The sequence below is a fragment of the Pinus tabuliformis genome, chromosome 3_2 (assembly GCF_031772625.1).
Source record: "Pinus tabuliformis cultivar Carrire ecotype Pingquan chromosome 3_2, CPIR1, whole genome shotgun sequence".
In the NCBI taxonomy this organism is placed as follows: Eukaryota; Viridiplantae; Streptophyta; class Pinopsida; order Pinales; family Pinaceae; genus Pinus; species Pinus tabuliformis.
The window spans coordinates 640784474-640803637 of record NC_142302.1 but is presented as its reverse complement, the minus strand read 5'-3'; the positions used below and the strand labels follow the sequence as shown (position 1 = coordinate 640803637).

Genomic DNA, 19164 nt, shown 5'->3' with positions numbered 1-19164 from the left:
ATCAATACCATTCTAAAACTTGATTTCATTCTTGAACATGAAAAAAAATTAAAGTTCGAAAAACCATGTTCTAAAAAAAACATGTGTATTCTGCATCACCACTTTTGAAAATCGGGTCATTTTTTTGCTATCTCTACGAAACGGGTAATAGTATCAGTTCCCGTTTCAAAGTTTACATTGTTGTGAGTTAGCCTCTGGGATTTTGATTAGTGTCTTCTCTCTGATAGTTCTTGATTCCACTTGGAGATTGATGATCTCTTACTCATCCCTGGGCGAATTCAGAGAGGAACGTGTCATAGGAGAAGTTTCTGGAAGATTCCATGATCATCCACCTCGCAAATTGTCTCTGCCATTTGTCCATTCTCACCCATCGCACCCTACAGAAGGGTTTTCTAGTATGCATTGCACCTTTTACACTGGGCAGGTGAGATGCATCACACCCTTAGCACTGAGCAACTTGTATGATCCAGTTTTGACCAGTTCTGTGCAGTTTTCTATGGAGAACTTCTAGGAGATGATGTAATCAGCTGACCTTGTTACTTTAGGGCATGAAACAACACTTTTAGGGACTCAGAAGCCCTTGGTTTATGGACATATATGATTGGGGTTGCAGTGCCCAAAAATGCCTATAACAGTGGCATATACAACCCCCGTGGATTAATGGATAGATAGCTCCATAGATATTGTTCATCGTTGTAAATCACAAGCACTTGAGCATGCATGTGGGGCCCCACAAGCAGAGATAACATCGACATTGTTAGTGGTCAAATTCTAGAATATTTAAAAATTTTGATAGATTAAAGTGAAGTCAAAATCAATTGTTTCACCCCACCACACACCTATACCTTTCCACTCGACCCTTATCTACAAATGCATATGAAACACGCTTTCTTTTAGTAGCCAATGTAGTGGTTGAAAGCATGATGAGGGTTCGTATATCTCTACACTCTCAACTTTTCCTCACTACAAACCTTCCTACAGTTTTTGCATTCCTCTGAAACTGATCTCACTTCTCCTCCTTCGTGATGAACATCCAGAGCTTCCCATCCCTCAATTTTAGATCCATTTCTATTTTTATAGTAAGTGGCATTAGCACACCAATTCTTGCATCCTCCTTTCCCCAAACCCATTCAGAAATTCAAATTTGGCATTCTTCGCTTGCATGTATGACTCACACTTCCTCCTCCTTCTCCTCCACTGTTGTTGATCCCACCACAGAAAGTAGTTGTGATTATCCCCATGATGGTCTCAGATATGATGTGTTTATCAACCATCGTGGCTGATGACACACAAAATACTTTCACTAGCTATCTCTACCATCACTTTCTTTCGTAGGGATTTACAATTTTTTTAGATCAACATGAGTTCTACACATTTAGAATTTTACTTCTACATAAGTGTTGAGGAAAACATAAATAATGATGAGAATCAATTCGTAATAATTATATTTATTTACATATTATTCCCATCCACTTTTTTATGTAAAGACTTGCTTATATTATAATGAGAACTAAGTTCCTTCAAAACTTAAAAATAAAAAATCACTACACAAATATCTAAAAATAATGCACGAATATTGTAACCATATCCATAACTTATGGAATAAAATATGTGATTTAATTATCAACATAAATATTTCATTAAATTTGGAATTAAATATTGGATATAGAATTTCAAAATAACAAAAAATGGCAATTTTTTTGTGCAAAGGCTGCGACAACACCTTCACGTTATGGTCTAGTCAAATGTTTGAAAATTATTTTTTTAGTAATATTGAAAAATAAATATGTAGTTTTCAAAGTTAAATATTATAAGTTGGACTCGTCATGCTAAACTAATAGTGGTCAACAAGAAAATCCATTATTATAGTCTTGCTTCGCAAGGACTAATAAGTAGCCAATGTTTTCAAATAATAATGAATTATTTTCCTTCATTTCTTCAATTTTCTCTCTTTAGAGAAATGTCTTTGGTTTTACTATCTAGTCATTAGATGTTTTATACATTTTCATAAAATTATAGCAAATTTGCAAACCCCTTCTCATCTTTTTGAAAGGTCTATAACATATAATTAGACTTTAGTTATAATTAGACTTTTTGAAAAGTCTGTAAGCTATAATTAAATTAGCTATGATCTAGGTAAAAGACCGTATTTTTTCAGATCTCATTTTGTTTGTGTTTCTCTGTAATCATGGGGACATGCTAGAGTTTGATTGGACCTTTCCACATCGCTCCATGTCTTCGATCTTTAGTTGTTCGATCATTGCATTATTTTCTCTAGTGTTTTTGTTCAATCTTTTGACTATCCCATTGACATTGGATTGAGAGGTTAGTTGGTCTAATGAGTAAAAGCATTGGTCCTCTTTATCTAGGATTTCAAAATTCATTAGAATGGCATCCCTTTTTGGTTGCGAAGACCATGTGTCTAGCTAGGGTATGAATTTTGTCATTTAAGAAAATCTACACTTTATTGGGAACTTCACACTAGTATATTTGAAGATATTATTAATGAAATAAAAGATTCTTCAAATAAAAGATTATTCATGAAGATTTATAAACACACCTATGTTGAGCCAATAGAGAATTATGTATTGAAATTCAAAAAACAAAACCTAGGAAGGAAAACAAACAAGGTAATAGTAAGAGAAAAAGTGGTGAATTTAATATGTTTGATAGTTGGTTCAAGCTCAATGATGGCTAAATATTGCGGCTAGGGTAAAACCTAGCTATTGTCAGATTCATAAGTCCATTGCTTTACTTAAGACTTCAACCAGAGTAAAACCAAACAAAACCTAGGAAGGAGGTCAAACAAGGTAATAGTAGGAGCACAAGTGGTGAATTTAATAGGTTATATGGTTAGTTCAAGCTCAATGATGGCTAAAGGCCTAGTTATTGTTGGATGCACAAGTCCATTGGTTTACTTAAGATTGCAGCCAGGGTAAAACCTAACTATTGTTGGATGCACAATTCAATTTATTTTTAGAGGAAAAAACGCTACCTCCCTATATTATATAAAAAATATAATACATATTACATGGTTCTATTTTCTATATTTTCATTCATCTTTACATCAAAACCATTTCTTATTGAAAACTCTTACATTTGCTGCACAATAGTTCTTATTATCTATATTCTTCCTACATATCGGAAATAATATTACCTATACCAAAAATAATTAATAGATATACCTTCATTCTATTACTATCCTTTTACTCGGGATAATGATACATGGCTTATGACTATATGTCCATGCCTTTATGAATAATTTATACCATCAGCATTGCTCATGACTCCTTGTTCGAAAGTATGGAAATAGAACTTACATGAGTCCCTTGTTATTCCTCTTTTTGGAAGTAAATCAATTGTCTTGTTTTTCTCAATGTATATGTGGTCAAAACTTACTTGTTCGAAGGTGCTTACTGGTGTTCTAATGCTCTTCATCTAGTTAGTTAAGATGGGTGGACTAAAATTATTGTAGCCCTTCACCCATTCTATGATTCCTTAGCATCGCCACATATCCAAATCTGTTCTATACCTAACCATTTAGCCACAATATGGACTCCCCATAGAGCAATGACTTCAAATTTACTATTAGTTCCTTTTCCACCTTCCCACTAGATGTGGAAGAATTTTCCTGGATCAATATATATGGTTGCACCACATCTACACTCTCTCCTAGAACATGTGCCTTCAAAATTACCCACAAGGAATGCTTGCCATATGTCTCTCATTTTGCATTTTCTATTGTAGTTACTCTCCTTCTTCGGTCATATTTAATTGAAATTGGCCACTGTCCTTATGACATCCTCACAGATCACTACTCCTTTTTTCTCAAATGTAATTGCATTACGACTACACCATATGTACAAGAAGATATACAATGGTAGAGATTTTCATCTATGATGCTTTTTTATCCATGACTGTAGACATGAATATAGTGACTGAAAATGTCCCATAGGTGTGATATTGTAATTTTCCAAGACCCCATCCAATAGTTCCATCGCATATGGACAATGGAGAAACAAATGAGTTATGTCTTCTGTTCCCCTCATGCAAAGGAGACATATGCCAGGCCAAGAATATCCTAGCCATTGAAGGTTTTTCCATGTCAATATTAGGTCATGTATAGACATCCAACTAAAGAATTTAATTTTGTTAGGAAGATTCCACTTCCAAATGACCTAAAAATATATAGGAAAATAATGTTCCCTCTCCTTCTTAAGCAAACTGATATATATGTCTTTTACCAATAGATGACCCTTTTTTAGTGTGCCACCTCATGACATATGATCTTGAAGATTTGTAATATAATGCTCCCAGTCACCTACATATTGAGTTGGCATCTTTAAATCCCCTGCCTTATACCATGCCTATTGATCCATATAATAGGATCTTCTATAGAAAATATGGTCAAGAAAATAAATCTCTTTTCCATGGATGTGATTGAGTATATGGGAAGATAAAGAGGGATTTCCAGTCATACCATTTATAGAATATAGGCCTCTCTTGATCTTGGATCCTTCACTGACCTCCCAGCGTACATGTCCCATAAGGTATTGTAATGCTTGTATCATGCTTCTCCAGATGAAAGATGCCTGTGATTTTTTTTTGGCCCCATTATTTACACATGTGGTGAAAGATTGTCCAAACATGTATTTATCCTTAATGATATTTGACCAGATGCCATATCAGGATACATCCCTCCATATATTTTTTTTATTAAAGCTATAATGAAAGTAGAGGGATCTATGACCCCCCATCCTCCTTCAATAGGTCTAGCAATTTGTGACCACCGTACCAAATGAATATTACCATGAAGATGGGTCCCTGCTTATATAAAGCATCCCATAATGGATTGTATTCTTTTGATTATTCCACAGGGAAATATAAAAAGATGCATCCAATATACATATAAATTTTGAAGCATCGATTTCAACATTACCATTCTTCCTCCCATTGTCAGCCATTCGTGTTTCCAACAGTCCAATTTCTTTTGGAACTTTTCTATCAACCATTCCCAATCCCTATTCCAGTATCTACTCAGCTTTAGCCTGAAACCAAAGTATACAATACCGTCACCAATATGGCTAGATGTAACCCCAAAGGGCTCACAGATTTCCTTAATCACTTCCTCCTCTTTGCCATTATGTAATAGGTTAGAATTTATGCCATTCATATATAATCTCGTAACATCACTGAAATATTTGATGATTTTTTTTATAATTATCCTTCCATCAATATATGCTTGCCCTTCGAATAATAAATCATCAAAAAACATTAAATGAGATACATATTGTTGTCTGGAAACTCTAACCCCTAAATTTCGACTGTTGCCCCTTGTATCCCTAATTTTCCTACTCAAAGTGTCTATCACTAAGAGAAATAACAAGGGTGAAAAAGCACAACCCTGCCTCAGTCCTTTGTATGCAAAAAATAAATTAGAGGGAAATCCATTTATAATCATGACAAACTTTGTTGTATTTATGCACCCCATTATCCATCTAATGTTCAGAGGTGACATGCCCACTTTAATTAGTACCAGTTTTAGAAATTCCTAGTAAATGCAGTCATATGCCTTAATCAAGTCCACCTTGAGGAGACATGAATTTTGTCTACGATATTTAATGGAATGAAGAAATTCCTGACCAATACCAATGGAATCCTGTATATGTCTTCCCTCCATGAACCTGAACTGTTCTTTAGTGATAATTTTAGATAAAATCAATTTGAATCTATGGGAAATCAATTTTGATATCATTTTGTAAATTAAATTGCATAGGGATATCATCCTGTAATCAACAAATTTTGATGGATTCTTCTTCTTAGGATCAATACAAGAAACGTGGCATTGATGGCCCTCGCGATAATACCCATGTTCCTAGATTCCTCAGCCACTGCCTATAGGTCAGGTAACATCAGGTCCATGAAATATATGAATAATTCGACCCCCCAATTGTCCAGACCCAGACTCTTCTCCTTCGCGCATTCCTTTAATCTCTCAATCAACTCTTCTCTAGAGATGGGTTGTCCCAATTTATCGTTATCCTCCTAGGTAATCATATTAGGGACAAGAGCAACAAATTATGATTGGTCTAAATATGAATGATCCTTTACCATAAATAGCCCCTTGAAATGAGATAGAACAGGTTGTTTCAATGAAGATTGGGTAGTATATACTTTCTCTTCTAATTCCCAAATCTTTCTTATGGAATTGAATTGTTTCCTTAGGTTAAATGTTCTATGAACGTATTTGGAGTTTTCGTTTCGGACATTTATCCAGGTGGGCCAACTTTTTTGTCATATATCTTCTTCTTTACCCTTTAGAATCAAGTTCCTTTGGCCCTCCAACTCAGTAATCTTGTCCCGATAAGAGTTCGAGAAATAGAGAGGGTCCACAGGGTCGTTCAAGATCCTAAGAGAGTTTTCAATCTCCAATAAAAGTTTATGTTCCTCCAACTTCTTGCCTTTAATCCATAATCAAGGCCTTTTTTCAATATTTTTAATTTCTGAAAAAAGGATGACATGATGACATGTGGGACTACGTATGAGGGATAATAGGCCTGTTCGAAACATTGATAACCAATGACTTGAAATCATCTATGTGCGTCCACCTGGGATTGAATTAAATGGATAAGACTATAACATTGATTTACTTATTTTCAAATTCTAGACCGTAATGCCTTTTAGTTATTTAATCTTGAATTATTAATTTATTTTTATGTTTTATATTATAAGATATATTAAAAATTTTAAAATTAATTAAAATTGTTATATTATATTTAATTTATATTTGTTTAGTAATTCTTTTTCATATTTATATAAGTATAGTTGAAATAAAAACTAAAAAACTATAATATATCAAATGGTTACCAATATAAGTGTTAAAAATGATTCTAAGAATGAAAACCTCCCTTTAGAGTTACACTAGACATTATAATTTTGACCAACTATCTAGGGGAAAGGGAGCCCCATAAAAGGATGGACATGAATATTAAGTTATTAAGGGAATGACCTAGGACACCATCCTTAGAGTAACATATAAATAGATTAGTAAGTAGAAAAGAAAGATCTCAAATTATTATATACAATGATTTAATAAAAACTCATTCATTTCAAAATTAAGTTAAAAAGATCGGTTGAAATGGTTTAAGAAATAAGAAAATGCTACAATATTGAAATCCAAGACTACATTTAAATGTGGATGAATATTATATGTCAATGTTGATAAATACCTAATAAAACAATAAAAAAAAGAAATTTAAAACTATATAAAAACAATATTTATCCAAAAACTTTAAGTTGATTTCTAAATTATAAAAATACTTAAACATGCACATATGTTAAATTTCACATATCATTGTTATGAATGAAAATATCAAAACAAAAAGAAGAAAACATCTCCTCAAATGTGATCATCAACCATTTGATAGTTTAAATATGACACATTCTTTTAGACTCCCCTTTTACATGCGCGCCATGGTTGAACTCGTTTAGTCAAGTATCTATAACATAATCGCGTTTTAAAAAAAATATTTTTAAAATTTAATATTGTGTTAGAACTTTAACAATAAGAAATAAAATAACATGTAAGACTTAAAATAATATAAGAAAAAGATATTATTTGATAACATAAGAAAGATATTATTTGATAGCATAAGATTATGCTTTTCCACTTTCATGAGTCACATTTTAAAAAAATTCATTAATTTTCATACATGGAAAATCAACCTTATCCAAAATCCCCCATAACATTAATGAGAACTCTACCAATTAACCACTTGTATAAATACTTGTGATTGGTTAACCACTTTATTCATGAGTAAATTTGCATAGAAAAGGTAACAAATTCTTCTTTATCATTTAATCTAAATCTTATATATATATATATATATATATATACTCAATTTCTCTATTTATATATATAATTGGTTATCTAGGTCAATATAGTATGGTTTATTCTACAACTTAGTATGAGGAGGAAAATGTGTAATTCCTTCTATGATAAACCTCAAGTTGACAACTATACCTTTTACAATAAAAATGAATTAATCTCTAAATAGAAAAATAATATCAGCTATAACAAAAATAAACAAGATGAATATACCTCTTAAGTAAAACATCAGTAACATCATTATAAACAAGATGAATATACCTCTTAAGTAAAACATCAATAACATCATTTTCATTGTCCTAGCTATATTAGTTCTTGATATTTCACTCGGAGGTAGTAAGAAGGTGATGTGGTAAAAATATTTTACTTTCAATCTCACTCATCCATAAAATATGTAAGGTAGTAAGAAGGTGATGTGGTAGAAATATTTTACTCTCAATCTCACTCATTCATAAAATATGTTAGAGATACATAGAATAATTAGAAGTAAAAAAAATACTTATATTTTCACCTATCTTAGAGATACATAGAATAATTAGAAGTGAAAAAAATACTTATATTTTCGCCTATGTTAAAGATACATAGAATAATTAGAAGTGAAAAAAATACTTATATTTTCACCTTTATGTATAAGAAAGTTATATAATTTTTAAAATATTTGAATATAAAACTTAAATAAACTATTTGAATATCTATCTTAAGCAATATGTTTCAATATTAATGTCATATTATTTTATATAGATAAGACGAAAGTAAGAAAAAATTAAATACTACAGAGATAAAGGATAGTTTAAGTCCTCCAAAAGTGCCTTCCATCGTCAATTCAAGTTTGACCTTAGGACTTAACCCCACTCAAACCATTCTCATTAATAACCAAAAGAGAAGAAACATTTAAATGTGTAATAATAATAAAATTCAATGCCCATGTCAGTATTCTACATTTTAGTGTTTTTTTATGGTATATGTTTCACTTAGTTGAGATGTTTTAGTTACTTTAGAATCAATTAAATGCAAGTTTAAGTTGTGTAGTCTAAGTAATCCAATTTTTAAGGTGTTGAATATATTCATGCCTTTAAAATTTCAAGTTAAACAATGATGTATCTCTCTATTTCCCTCTCCTTCATCTTAACCACAATCTATCAAGCACCTAGAGAAATCAAATATTTTAAGATGCAAACCTTTTTCCAAACTCTACAAAAAATTTGCACTTCAAAAAATTTGATTACTCTCAATATTTAATAAATCTATGATTAAAATGAATCTATATTAATCCCTAACATTTATCAATTTTGTTAAAAAAATAATTCAAACCATAGTGTTCTCCATCCCTACAAACTATTTAGGCCTCAAAAATGAGTCTATATTAATCACTCACATTTATCAATTTTATTAGGAAAAGTAATAAAAAGGGTGCTTTCCTCCTTGAAAACTACAAAGCACATTCTCATTCATAAAGAACAACTTGGCGTGTCTAATTTAGAATTACATCACATGGCCTTGATACGTGTCTGTGTGATCCATCACCTGTACCTCATGATGCCATTTTAGGCCAAGCTTTTAGGTTAAGGTAGGGTTGCAGTCTCTTCTTATTTCCTGAATTAGATCAATTCAAATTGCATAATCTAATTTTTCAGCAAGGCATTTTCAAAACATTTTACTCAAAATTTATCAGTTATCTCTAGTACTGATTTCATCCTAACACTACCTAGGTTCATTTTAGAGTATTACTTTCACGCGCGAGGGAGAACATTTTGTGCATTTATGATGCCCTACTGCTGTGCAATTAAAGTTTGACGAAGATTGAGGCGGAATGGCGGATGGGAAACCCTAATTTATGTTTGACGAAGACTGAGGCGGAATGGCAGATGGGAAACCCTAATTAAAGTTTGACGAAGACTGCAGGGGAATGGCAGATGGGAAACCCTAATTAAAGTTTGACGACGACTGAGGGGGAATGGCAGATGGAAAACCCTAATTAAAGTTTGACGAAGACTGAGGGGAATGGCAGATGGGAAACCCTAATTCTGTTGCTGCTTTCAAGTTACGCAACATTCGGGGTTCTGCGAAAGTTACAATATTTCTATATTTTTTATCCGATTGGATTCCAGTTGTGGAGCAAATGCACACGAGAATACGTGTCGGGCCCACACGCAGAGATGAAGGATAACGTTGATGCCCTTCATGGGCGGCCTCGCGCGATAGGACGAAGGCATATGGACCCCACACGCAAAAACATAACATAGCGTGTATCCTTATTCCAGATTCTAAAATATTTGAAAATTGTCGGCAACCCTTATCCCGATTGCAGATTCGTTCAACTTGCTGACATGGCTATTCGGATCCACCTGTTTATCTCCGTTTCCATTGACGGACGTTAATGTTGATTACGAATGTATTTATCACCGGAAAATAGTGCATCCGGAACCTATCCCTTAACGCCGTACAGCTGTTAATGGAGGTAATGTCCTTCCCTTTACGTGTCTTGACGTCGTGTCTGGACCTGGTGGAAAAATAGTGATGGTGTTGTTTTCCATCTGTAACTTAATTAGTAATTTAATTAGGCTGATAGGATTTTTTTATGTATCAACAATCGTCAACACTTTTATCTTATTCTGTTTGATCATGTAAGACACTTTTAACGGTTGATTTGAAGTGTGAATGTTTTTTTTAAATATTGGTTGAGTTGCCTTTTTTTCACAAAATATTTTTATTGCTAGATATCATTTTTGGGATTCAACTGCGTTAAGTAAGTCATTCAAAGTATGACCATTTTTATTGCTTTTTGCTTTTCCTTTGTTTTAAACTTTATTTGTAGTCTAACTTATTTTAATTTAGTTTTATATTTTGTATATAATTTTTATTTTTATTTAGTTTTATATTTTGTATATAATTTATTTATGTTTTAATTTTAGAATTGTTTATTGGCTATAATATGTCTAAATGTCTAACTTATTTTAATTTAGTTTTATATTTTGCATATAATCTTTATTTTAATTTAGTTTTATATTTTGTATATAATTAGGCCGATAGGCCTTCCTATGCATCAACAATCGTCAACACTTTTACCCTGCTCCATTCGATCAGGTGAGACACTTTCAACCGTTGATTTGAAGTGTGACTGCTTTTTCCAAATATCGGTTGAGTTGCCTTCTTTTCACAAGATATTTTTACTGCTTTTTCCCATTCTTTTATGTCACTCTTGGCCTCAGAGTTAATCGTTTCTTTGGTCTGCCAGTTGTTGTTGCTGTGCACGTCGGCACCTCCGTCTGGCCCTGCTCCCTCGTCGTCATGAAATTCGTGGAACGCTGCCTCCTCACCCCAACCCCGAACCCCAATCCCGTATACACCCAAATCTTCCAATTCAAGAACAAACGCGGAATCGAACTCGGGACTGGCTGCGGCATCGCCGGAATGGGCCTAGCCCTGCTCGGCCTCAACGTGGTCTTGATCGACATCGCCCCCGTTCTGCTCGCCCTCAAACGCAACGTGAAGAAAAACACGGCGGCGACCTCCCTCGCCTTGGCCGGAAAACAGGGATCCGACGTTGGAAGAGTGAAGATTTCTCAGCTCTATTGGAACAACGAGAAGCAGATTCAGGTACTGAAGCCTCCATTTGCTTTCATTGTTGTCACGAATGTTGTTTATTTGGAGAATATTGTGGAGCCTTTGATTTCCACCATGAATGCCCTTTCTGGAGCGAATACTGTAATTCTATTAGGTTATCAGATACGATCTCCAGAAGCCCATCAACTTTTTTGGCAGATTTTTCCTAATTATTTCACTGTGGAGAAAGTACCCCATGAGGATTTGCATCCGGAGTATGCGTATGAAGAAACTGATGTGTATATTCTCAGGAAAAAAATGACCTAAGTGTGGGTAAAACAAGGTTTTCCAGGGTTTAGGGGTGGGGCACAAATTGTATATGGGTTATAAAGTAGAGGGCGCATAAAGTACCTGGCCCTATTATGCAAAAACTCTGATCAGATTGCCACTGGGGGAAATCTTAGGCAGATCCTATTTCCGGAACTGGGTTGTCCAATTTTGTTCCGCCGCAGGACAACGTTGCAGCTTTTGAAGTCGACATTCTTCGTTATGTGTGCGAGCATGAAGCCTCCCGGGCGAAAGGCGGCCGAAGAAGGCCAGAAAAAGGGTCACTATCATCTCCTTAACTGGTCATCGTCTTTATTTTCTTGATTTTCCAGATGGCAATGATTGGTTTGCATAGTCAAGACTGTGGAACACTAGCGTTTATATTTGCTACTTCTTTGCTTTTGAATGGGGATAATGCTCTGGCATTGCAGGGCTTGGTTTTGTTTTTTGTGGTTCTATTATGGCTCATGAATGGATGTGTTTATGGATTGAAATTTAAGGAAAATATGGGTTTACTGTAGCATATGAATGGGATGCATCCAAGCATTGAAATTTCAAAAGTTGGGTTTATTGTGCATATGAAATGGCATGTGTTCATGCTTTTGAAATTTTACTCAGAGAAAAGAAAAGATGGATTTGGTATTGCATATGAATGAGATGTATTCTTCATATATGCTTGGCCATCTATAGAGGTTTCTTGATTTTGGGTAATTAACTTAACCTCTTGATTTTGGGTAATTAACTTACTCTAAAATGAGATAAGACATTCAATGTGTTCCTGAAAAGTAATTGCACAATGACCCAGTCCAAGAAAACAAGATTTTCCACAAACCAATTAACTCTTCTAGAGAAATTCAACAATTCCAATTTAATAATCCTATCGGCCTCTCTTTGTACCTTTTGAGACAATTGCTGGTTAATAGCACTCCCAAGTCCCCGTGGATGAACTTCACACATCCAAACTATGAATTTTTTAAACTAATATATATATATATATATATATAAATAATTAATTGGTTAATTAATTAATTAGATTTCTTATATATATATATATATATATATAATTTAATTTTTATTTACCAAATATAATAATAATTATTTATATAATTTAATGAAAAATAAATATTAAACTATTTGAATTGATTTGATTTTAAATTTGTTTACTATTCTCTTTTTATTATTATAAATAGATGTATAAGATATAATTTATGGGGTACATTTGAATTTAAAAAAATTCAAAATAAAATAAAATAAAATAAAGATTGTTTTTAAATTAAAATGAGACATTTCATAATTATATGAATTTTTATTTTTTCACTTGAGAGTATTAATTAGGACTAGATTTTATAAAGAAGAATTTTTCATTTTTTTTTACAAATGTTTCAATTGTTTTTTGTTTTTTTAAGCATGTTCCAATTGCTTATGTCATGTCATCATTTTCTCTTTATTGTCTTTCTAAAGTTTAAAAGGGAAAAATTCAATATTTTCTTTTTCAGCATTCCAAAAATAGATATCATATGGTTGTCAATTTCTATGTTTAAAAGACTATTCTTTTTCTTTTTTTCTAGAATGATTTATAACATTAAGCTATATTTATTATAGGTGGTGACCTATGTAATGATAATGATAGTGTTAATTATTAAAAATAGTTTTTCATGATCCTAGTATTAAATTTATTTAAAATTTTCATGTTTCAACATCATTTAGTTTGGAAGGCTTTTACAAAAGTCAATATTGACATAATGGCATGCATACATGAACAACTCATAATTAATCCTTTACACCATACTTTAAAAGATTGCCAAAGTGTTTCTAATGTCATTAAACATTGAGGGAATCAAAAGAAAGATTTGTATTAGAGATCTTGAATCAAACTAGCATTTTGGATACAATCCTCAAATATTCTATGGTAACCATCATGAATATAAAATTGTACAAGAAAAAATAATTTATAGCACAAAAGGATCTCATTGTTCTTAGTATAGTTAGAATATATCTATTTATGTAAAATTACCAATCATGGCCAAAATCCACTAAATCTACATATTACTACCTCAAATTTAAGCAATAAAATAAACTCATTTACCTTCCACTACTTGACCTTGAAAGTTGGCATTTCATCCAATTTCTTAACAATATACGAGCTTGGCACAATAAGGATTATCACTAATGGAAGAAGACATAACCCAAAACATCTCTCCCACCCCCATAATCACAAAACTAAACAAATGATAGAGACCTTATAGATTCCATAATCATATAGTGTGATCTGGTCCTCCAACTACTTACCCTCATATTGCAGGCATTGAGATGTTAGAGGGAATTGAGATAGCCACTTTTCCTTTGTGTTCATTCTTGAAGGAAATAATAGAATTCAAAGAATTTTCTAGAATGGTAATGGATTTTTCTACAATAGTTCTCACAAATATTTGATAACCCTACTTGTAATAATGAACTAAATTAAAAGGTGTGGGATTTCCAACTTAAGCTCTCGAATATGCTTGAATCACCTAGAGACATTTAGATCTTCCCAAAAGAAATCAAACCTAATCACATTTGCTTAAATCAATTCAAGAAAACATGAAGTTGTACTAGATGACACACATTTGCTAGAATCTAATTATTTCACATAAAACATATGTTGATACAAAGCTAACTACACAGTCAGATCTTTGTGAATTGGAATACATCACTTGTGGTTGCTTGTATTATGGACTCGAAGATGGAATATAAAGAATACTAAACCTTCCCTTTCTATATCATATGTGGAATTTGGAAATGCAAGAATGTGTATTTTTTAGAATTATTCATTCGACATCAATTGGACCAATATTAATATATGTTCATACTTCAATGAGACTGGTCCTTGGGTATCCAAGGGATTGAAGAGATGCATCAAACAGGTGGACATTTGGCGTCGATACCCAGTGGGGTTTTTTGACGAGGTTGCAAATAAGAAAATTTGTGGGAGTGGTGCATATATAGTTATTAAGCTTGGACAATACTATAATTTCTACTGGTTCAATGGGATGGGCACCAACTCAAGGGCGGAGATCATTGCACTCTGGTGTGTATTATATCATGCAAAATGGTTATCCATAGAGGTAATGGACGTATTTGGTGACTCTAAAGCAATTATTGAGTGGGATGCAAACAAAAATTCCTTTGATCCTCCCATGCTTCCCTATTAGATGCAAAGGATTAAAAATATGTTCGGACTATTTGATGGGCTGACTATTACTCATATATTCCGGGAACAAAATGGGACTGTAGATGCATTATCAAAATTTGGCCATTGATATCTTCTTGGAGAGATAATCTACAGTGGAAATAACAATGATTGTTATCTTCAGTCAGGGATAATCTTCAATACATGATATAGAATGAGATTCTTTTGGTTTATTGTCATCAATGTTTCTGGAAATAATATACTTGTTGTGGTCATATATAGATATGATATTTCTATTTAAAAGATGTAGTTGTTGTTTTTGGATGATTTTTGATAGATGTCATATGGGATACATTGGCCATAATGTTAAATAGGGGCATCTTTGGTGATTAATGCAAGAATGATGATAAATACGAATATATGTAAATAATCTTATTAATAGAAAGTCTGTTGATTTTTTCCTTCTTAAGAAGAAGAAGAAGAAGCTAATTACACACTCCAAAATGAAGACTCTCTACTAATTCTTAACACAAATTACAAGATACTTCAATGATATGAAAGAGAAAAAATTCCCAAATAATAACTGAAACTCTTATACCCAATTCCTCACCTATAAATCCTTTATCACTAAGTGAACATAAAATGAAAATATAAATGTGTATCTCTCTTCAATTTCTCTAATAATATCACCCTAAGATTTGAATAATGTAACAATAAATTTCCCTTTTCCCATCTCTAGAATGTAGTAACACATTAAGAGTAAGATAGTTGAGTTCTATAGAGAAAAAAGACCATTGTAATGTTGTAAAACCTTTACACCTTACCCATAACAAAATCCTTCCTCAAGACCCATGACAAAAACCTTCCTCAAGACACTTACACTATCACAATATATTTCAATAGTTATTTTTTCTATGAGGAGAATATACATATATATATGTGATTTTGTTTAATAACATCAATATTATAATGAAGAGATAAACATAGTTTCATTGTTTTATGTTTTATTTTTTGGGTATTATTTCGTATTTTTTTTTTAATTTATTAGGGATATATTAGAATTGAAAATATGAGTCGTATAGATTGCATAATCTACTTGTTTCACAATTTTTAAGATACTAATCAATTTATACATTTAAAAATACAATTTGAATAATTTAAAAATACAATCTCATTAAAATATATATATATATTTTTCTGAATATGACTAATACTATTATCGTACAAATCAAAGATACAAAATAGAGTACAATGGGCAAGGCTAAGAAATTTTGCCTGTCAGCCCTTGCCTTGCCCTGCTATCAGTTCCAAAATTGAAAAGTTCAAAATTGGAGTTGTTGCTTGACCATTGCTGACACAATTACATAACATGTATTAACTGAACAGACACCAGGGCCTTGGACTGACCCGAACAAAGACAAACATACAGCTGGACAAAGACAATCGACACCTGAACAATTACAATTGACACCTGAACATTACAGCCGACACATTGACAGAGATAATGCCGCCACTTAGCCGAGTTATACAACGAAATCCCAACAAAAATAGCAGAGATTACCGGGGCGAGTTCAATCATCTTCAGTAGTCTGGGGCGCCTCTTCAATTCGGCACCCGAAACGGAGCGTGTCCTCGGAGTCAGAAAGCTGGATGACCGCGTCTGGGCTTCCCTCTTGGGCTGGCCTGCTCGGACCAGCAAGTGAATAACCAGCATGCGTAGAAGGGCCAACGTCCGGGTCGAAATTGGTTGCTGGGCGCTCAAGATCCGACCCATGTTCACGTCCAGGTGCCAACCAACCCGTTCCAGCTCCAACCGGAAGGCACACAATTGGAGATTCTTCTCTGCTGGAGTGCTGCCCATCCGGCCGAGGCTCGGCCTCCATGTTCTGAGTGACGCCAGGCTCTATCATTATAGAAACAACCAAAGTGGAATTAACTTGAGGGCAGGGGAGACGATACCTGAGCATTGGGAGCTCCATCTGCCCTTCTTCAGAATTTGGGCTTCTGCCATTATGCCCTCCCTCCTCCTCATTGCTGCCCTGAAATCTCTAAGGCAGCGACGTTACCTCAATGGAGGAAGAGGGTGAATTATAATCGTTTTGCTGCGGGAGGGCCCTGCCTCTAATTCCCCCTCTTCGGCTACCCATTCGCGGCCTTTCCCTCGGCATTACAACACTCCTTCCTCTCTGGAAACCAACACAAGCACTCTGAGCTCCTACAGCTGCAAGAACCAACACCAGCGCCCTCAGCTCCACACCGTTGCAGGTGGTGTGCTTACCAGGCTCATAAACCGGCGGAATACCCCTCAGATTCTCACTCCCATTTCCGTCTGAGCGGAGCAGGGTCTCACTGCAATGTGCGCACATATTCTTCTGCCGATCCAGCTTGCTCTGTTTTAAACTTTTCTCTGCATCGAAAACCATCTTTCTCCCTCGAGCCGAGTAGACAGGCATTAATGCCGTCGGCCGTCTGCATTCAAGCGGGTTAATACCCTGCTGCTCGTGGTACCATCGGACACCGTAGGCATGCCACCTGCCCACGTGATGGCGCGTGCCATTACCATATCCCCTATGCACCCGCATCCGGGAACTCATTAAAATATATATTAATAAATTGTAAAGAAAAAAATTAAAACCTAAAACAATTGAACTATACCAAAAACAAAATAAAATAATTTTTAAATTATATTTCTTTTAATGGTAGACAAAACCTTATATATATATATATATATCTATATATATATATATATATATATATATATATATATATATATATATATATATATGAAATAAGTATAATGTTTATTTAAAAAAAAACAGTTATATTAATTTCATGCATTTTCAAACCTAAATACTTTTAGTTACAACAATTTCAAATTACTTAAACAAATATTCAAATTTGCCATATTCACACTCATATTCAAAAGCTTAAGCAATTTTTTAAACAGAAAATGACTTTACAAATAACAAAAAGGTAAGCAATAATAACTCTTAGTCTTCCAACAATATTATGCATCTAAACCAGCCTAGATCCATCTTAACCCAGGATCTATCAAGCGCCAAGAGGGATCAAATATTTCGAGGTGAAAACCACTTTTTTTAGTGCATAATTTGAGGAAGGGTTTGCACCTCGAGAGATTCGATCCCTCTCGGCGCTTGATAAATTCGAGGTTAAGATGAATCTAGGTTGATTTCAATCATATGTGATCACAACAATTCTGATTTTATCTCTTTCTTTAATGTTATTTTGAATGCAAAGTGACAATGTAATAGTGTTGAATGATAGAAATAAAAAAAAATTGTAAGCGATAATAACCCTTAGCCTTCCAACAATATGATGCATATAAACCAGCTTAGATCCATCTTAACCTAGGATCTATCAAGCGCCGAGAGTGATTAAATCTCTCGAGGTGAAAACCTCTTTTTTTAGTACAAAATTTGAGGAAAAGTTTGCACCTCGAGAGATTTGATCCCTCTCGGCGGTTGATAGATTCAAGGTTTTGATCATGTGTGATCACAACAATTTTGATTTCATCTCTTTCTTTAATGTTATTTTGAATGCAAAGTGACAATGTAATAGTGTTGAATGATAGAAAATGTGAATAATAAAAATGTAGTCAACTTATTTTCTTCTACTATGTTATTGCCACACCTATTACTTTTGTCATCTTTGCATATTGATCATATGAAAAGGGCAGTTGAAATTGTAGACCATTCAAATCATTAACTCGAGCTATTGTAGTAAACGTCATACCTTGTCTCTCTTGCTCTCTAATATTAACAATAGATTTCTCTAAAGTCAATCATTTGTGACTTAAGGAGTGTTAAACGCTATGTAATTTTTAATGGTAGTTGTTTTCTATTACCTCGTTGAATGCAAAGTGACTAGCAATGTTGAATGATAGAAAATGAGAATAATAGGAATGTAGCCAGTTATGCATAGTTTACAGTTACCCATAGAAAACATTTCAAATAAGATGAATTATTTATGTTTGAATTATTGTAAATGTATACCATCAATATTTTTTTGTGTTTACATTAAAATCAATGTGTAGAAATTTCTCTATAGATCAGCTAACTCTGATACCATGTAGAAATTCTGCAAATTCTCTACAAATCTCGCTCTAAGACCATGTAGAAAATCTGACTTTAGATTAACCCGATAATGCAATATACCAAAGCAAAATACAACAATCTACTTCTACCATCAACTTTCGGAAGCTTAAAGATGGAGCAAG

General features: G+C 33.5%; 1 protein-coding gene across 1 annotated transcript in view; it reads left to right on the top strand.

The window, feature by feature from the left end:
• LOC149182242 (uncharacterized) overlaps positions 1 to 12088 on the top strand; it is a 59186-nt gene extending 47098 nt beyond the window's left edge. Inside the window, exon 3 of the mRNA XM_089414500.1 lies at positions 11098 to 12088. Coding sequence (XP_089270626.1) covers positions 11098 to 11758 — 661 coding nt within the window. The 3' untranslated portion in view covers positions 11759 to 12088. The remainder of the gene's footprint in view (positions 1 to 11097) is intronic.
• The last annotated feature ends 7076 nt before the right edge of the window (positions 12089 to 19164 follow it).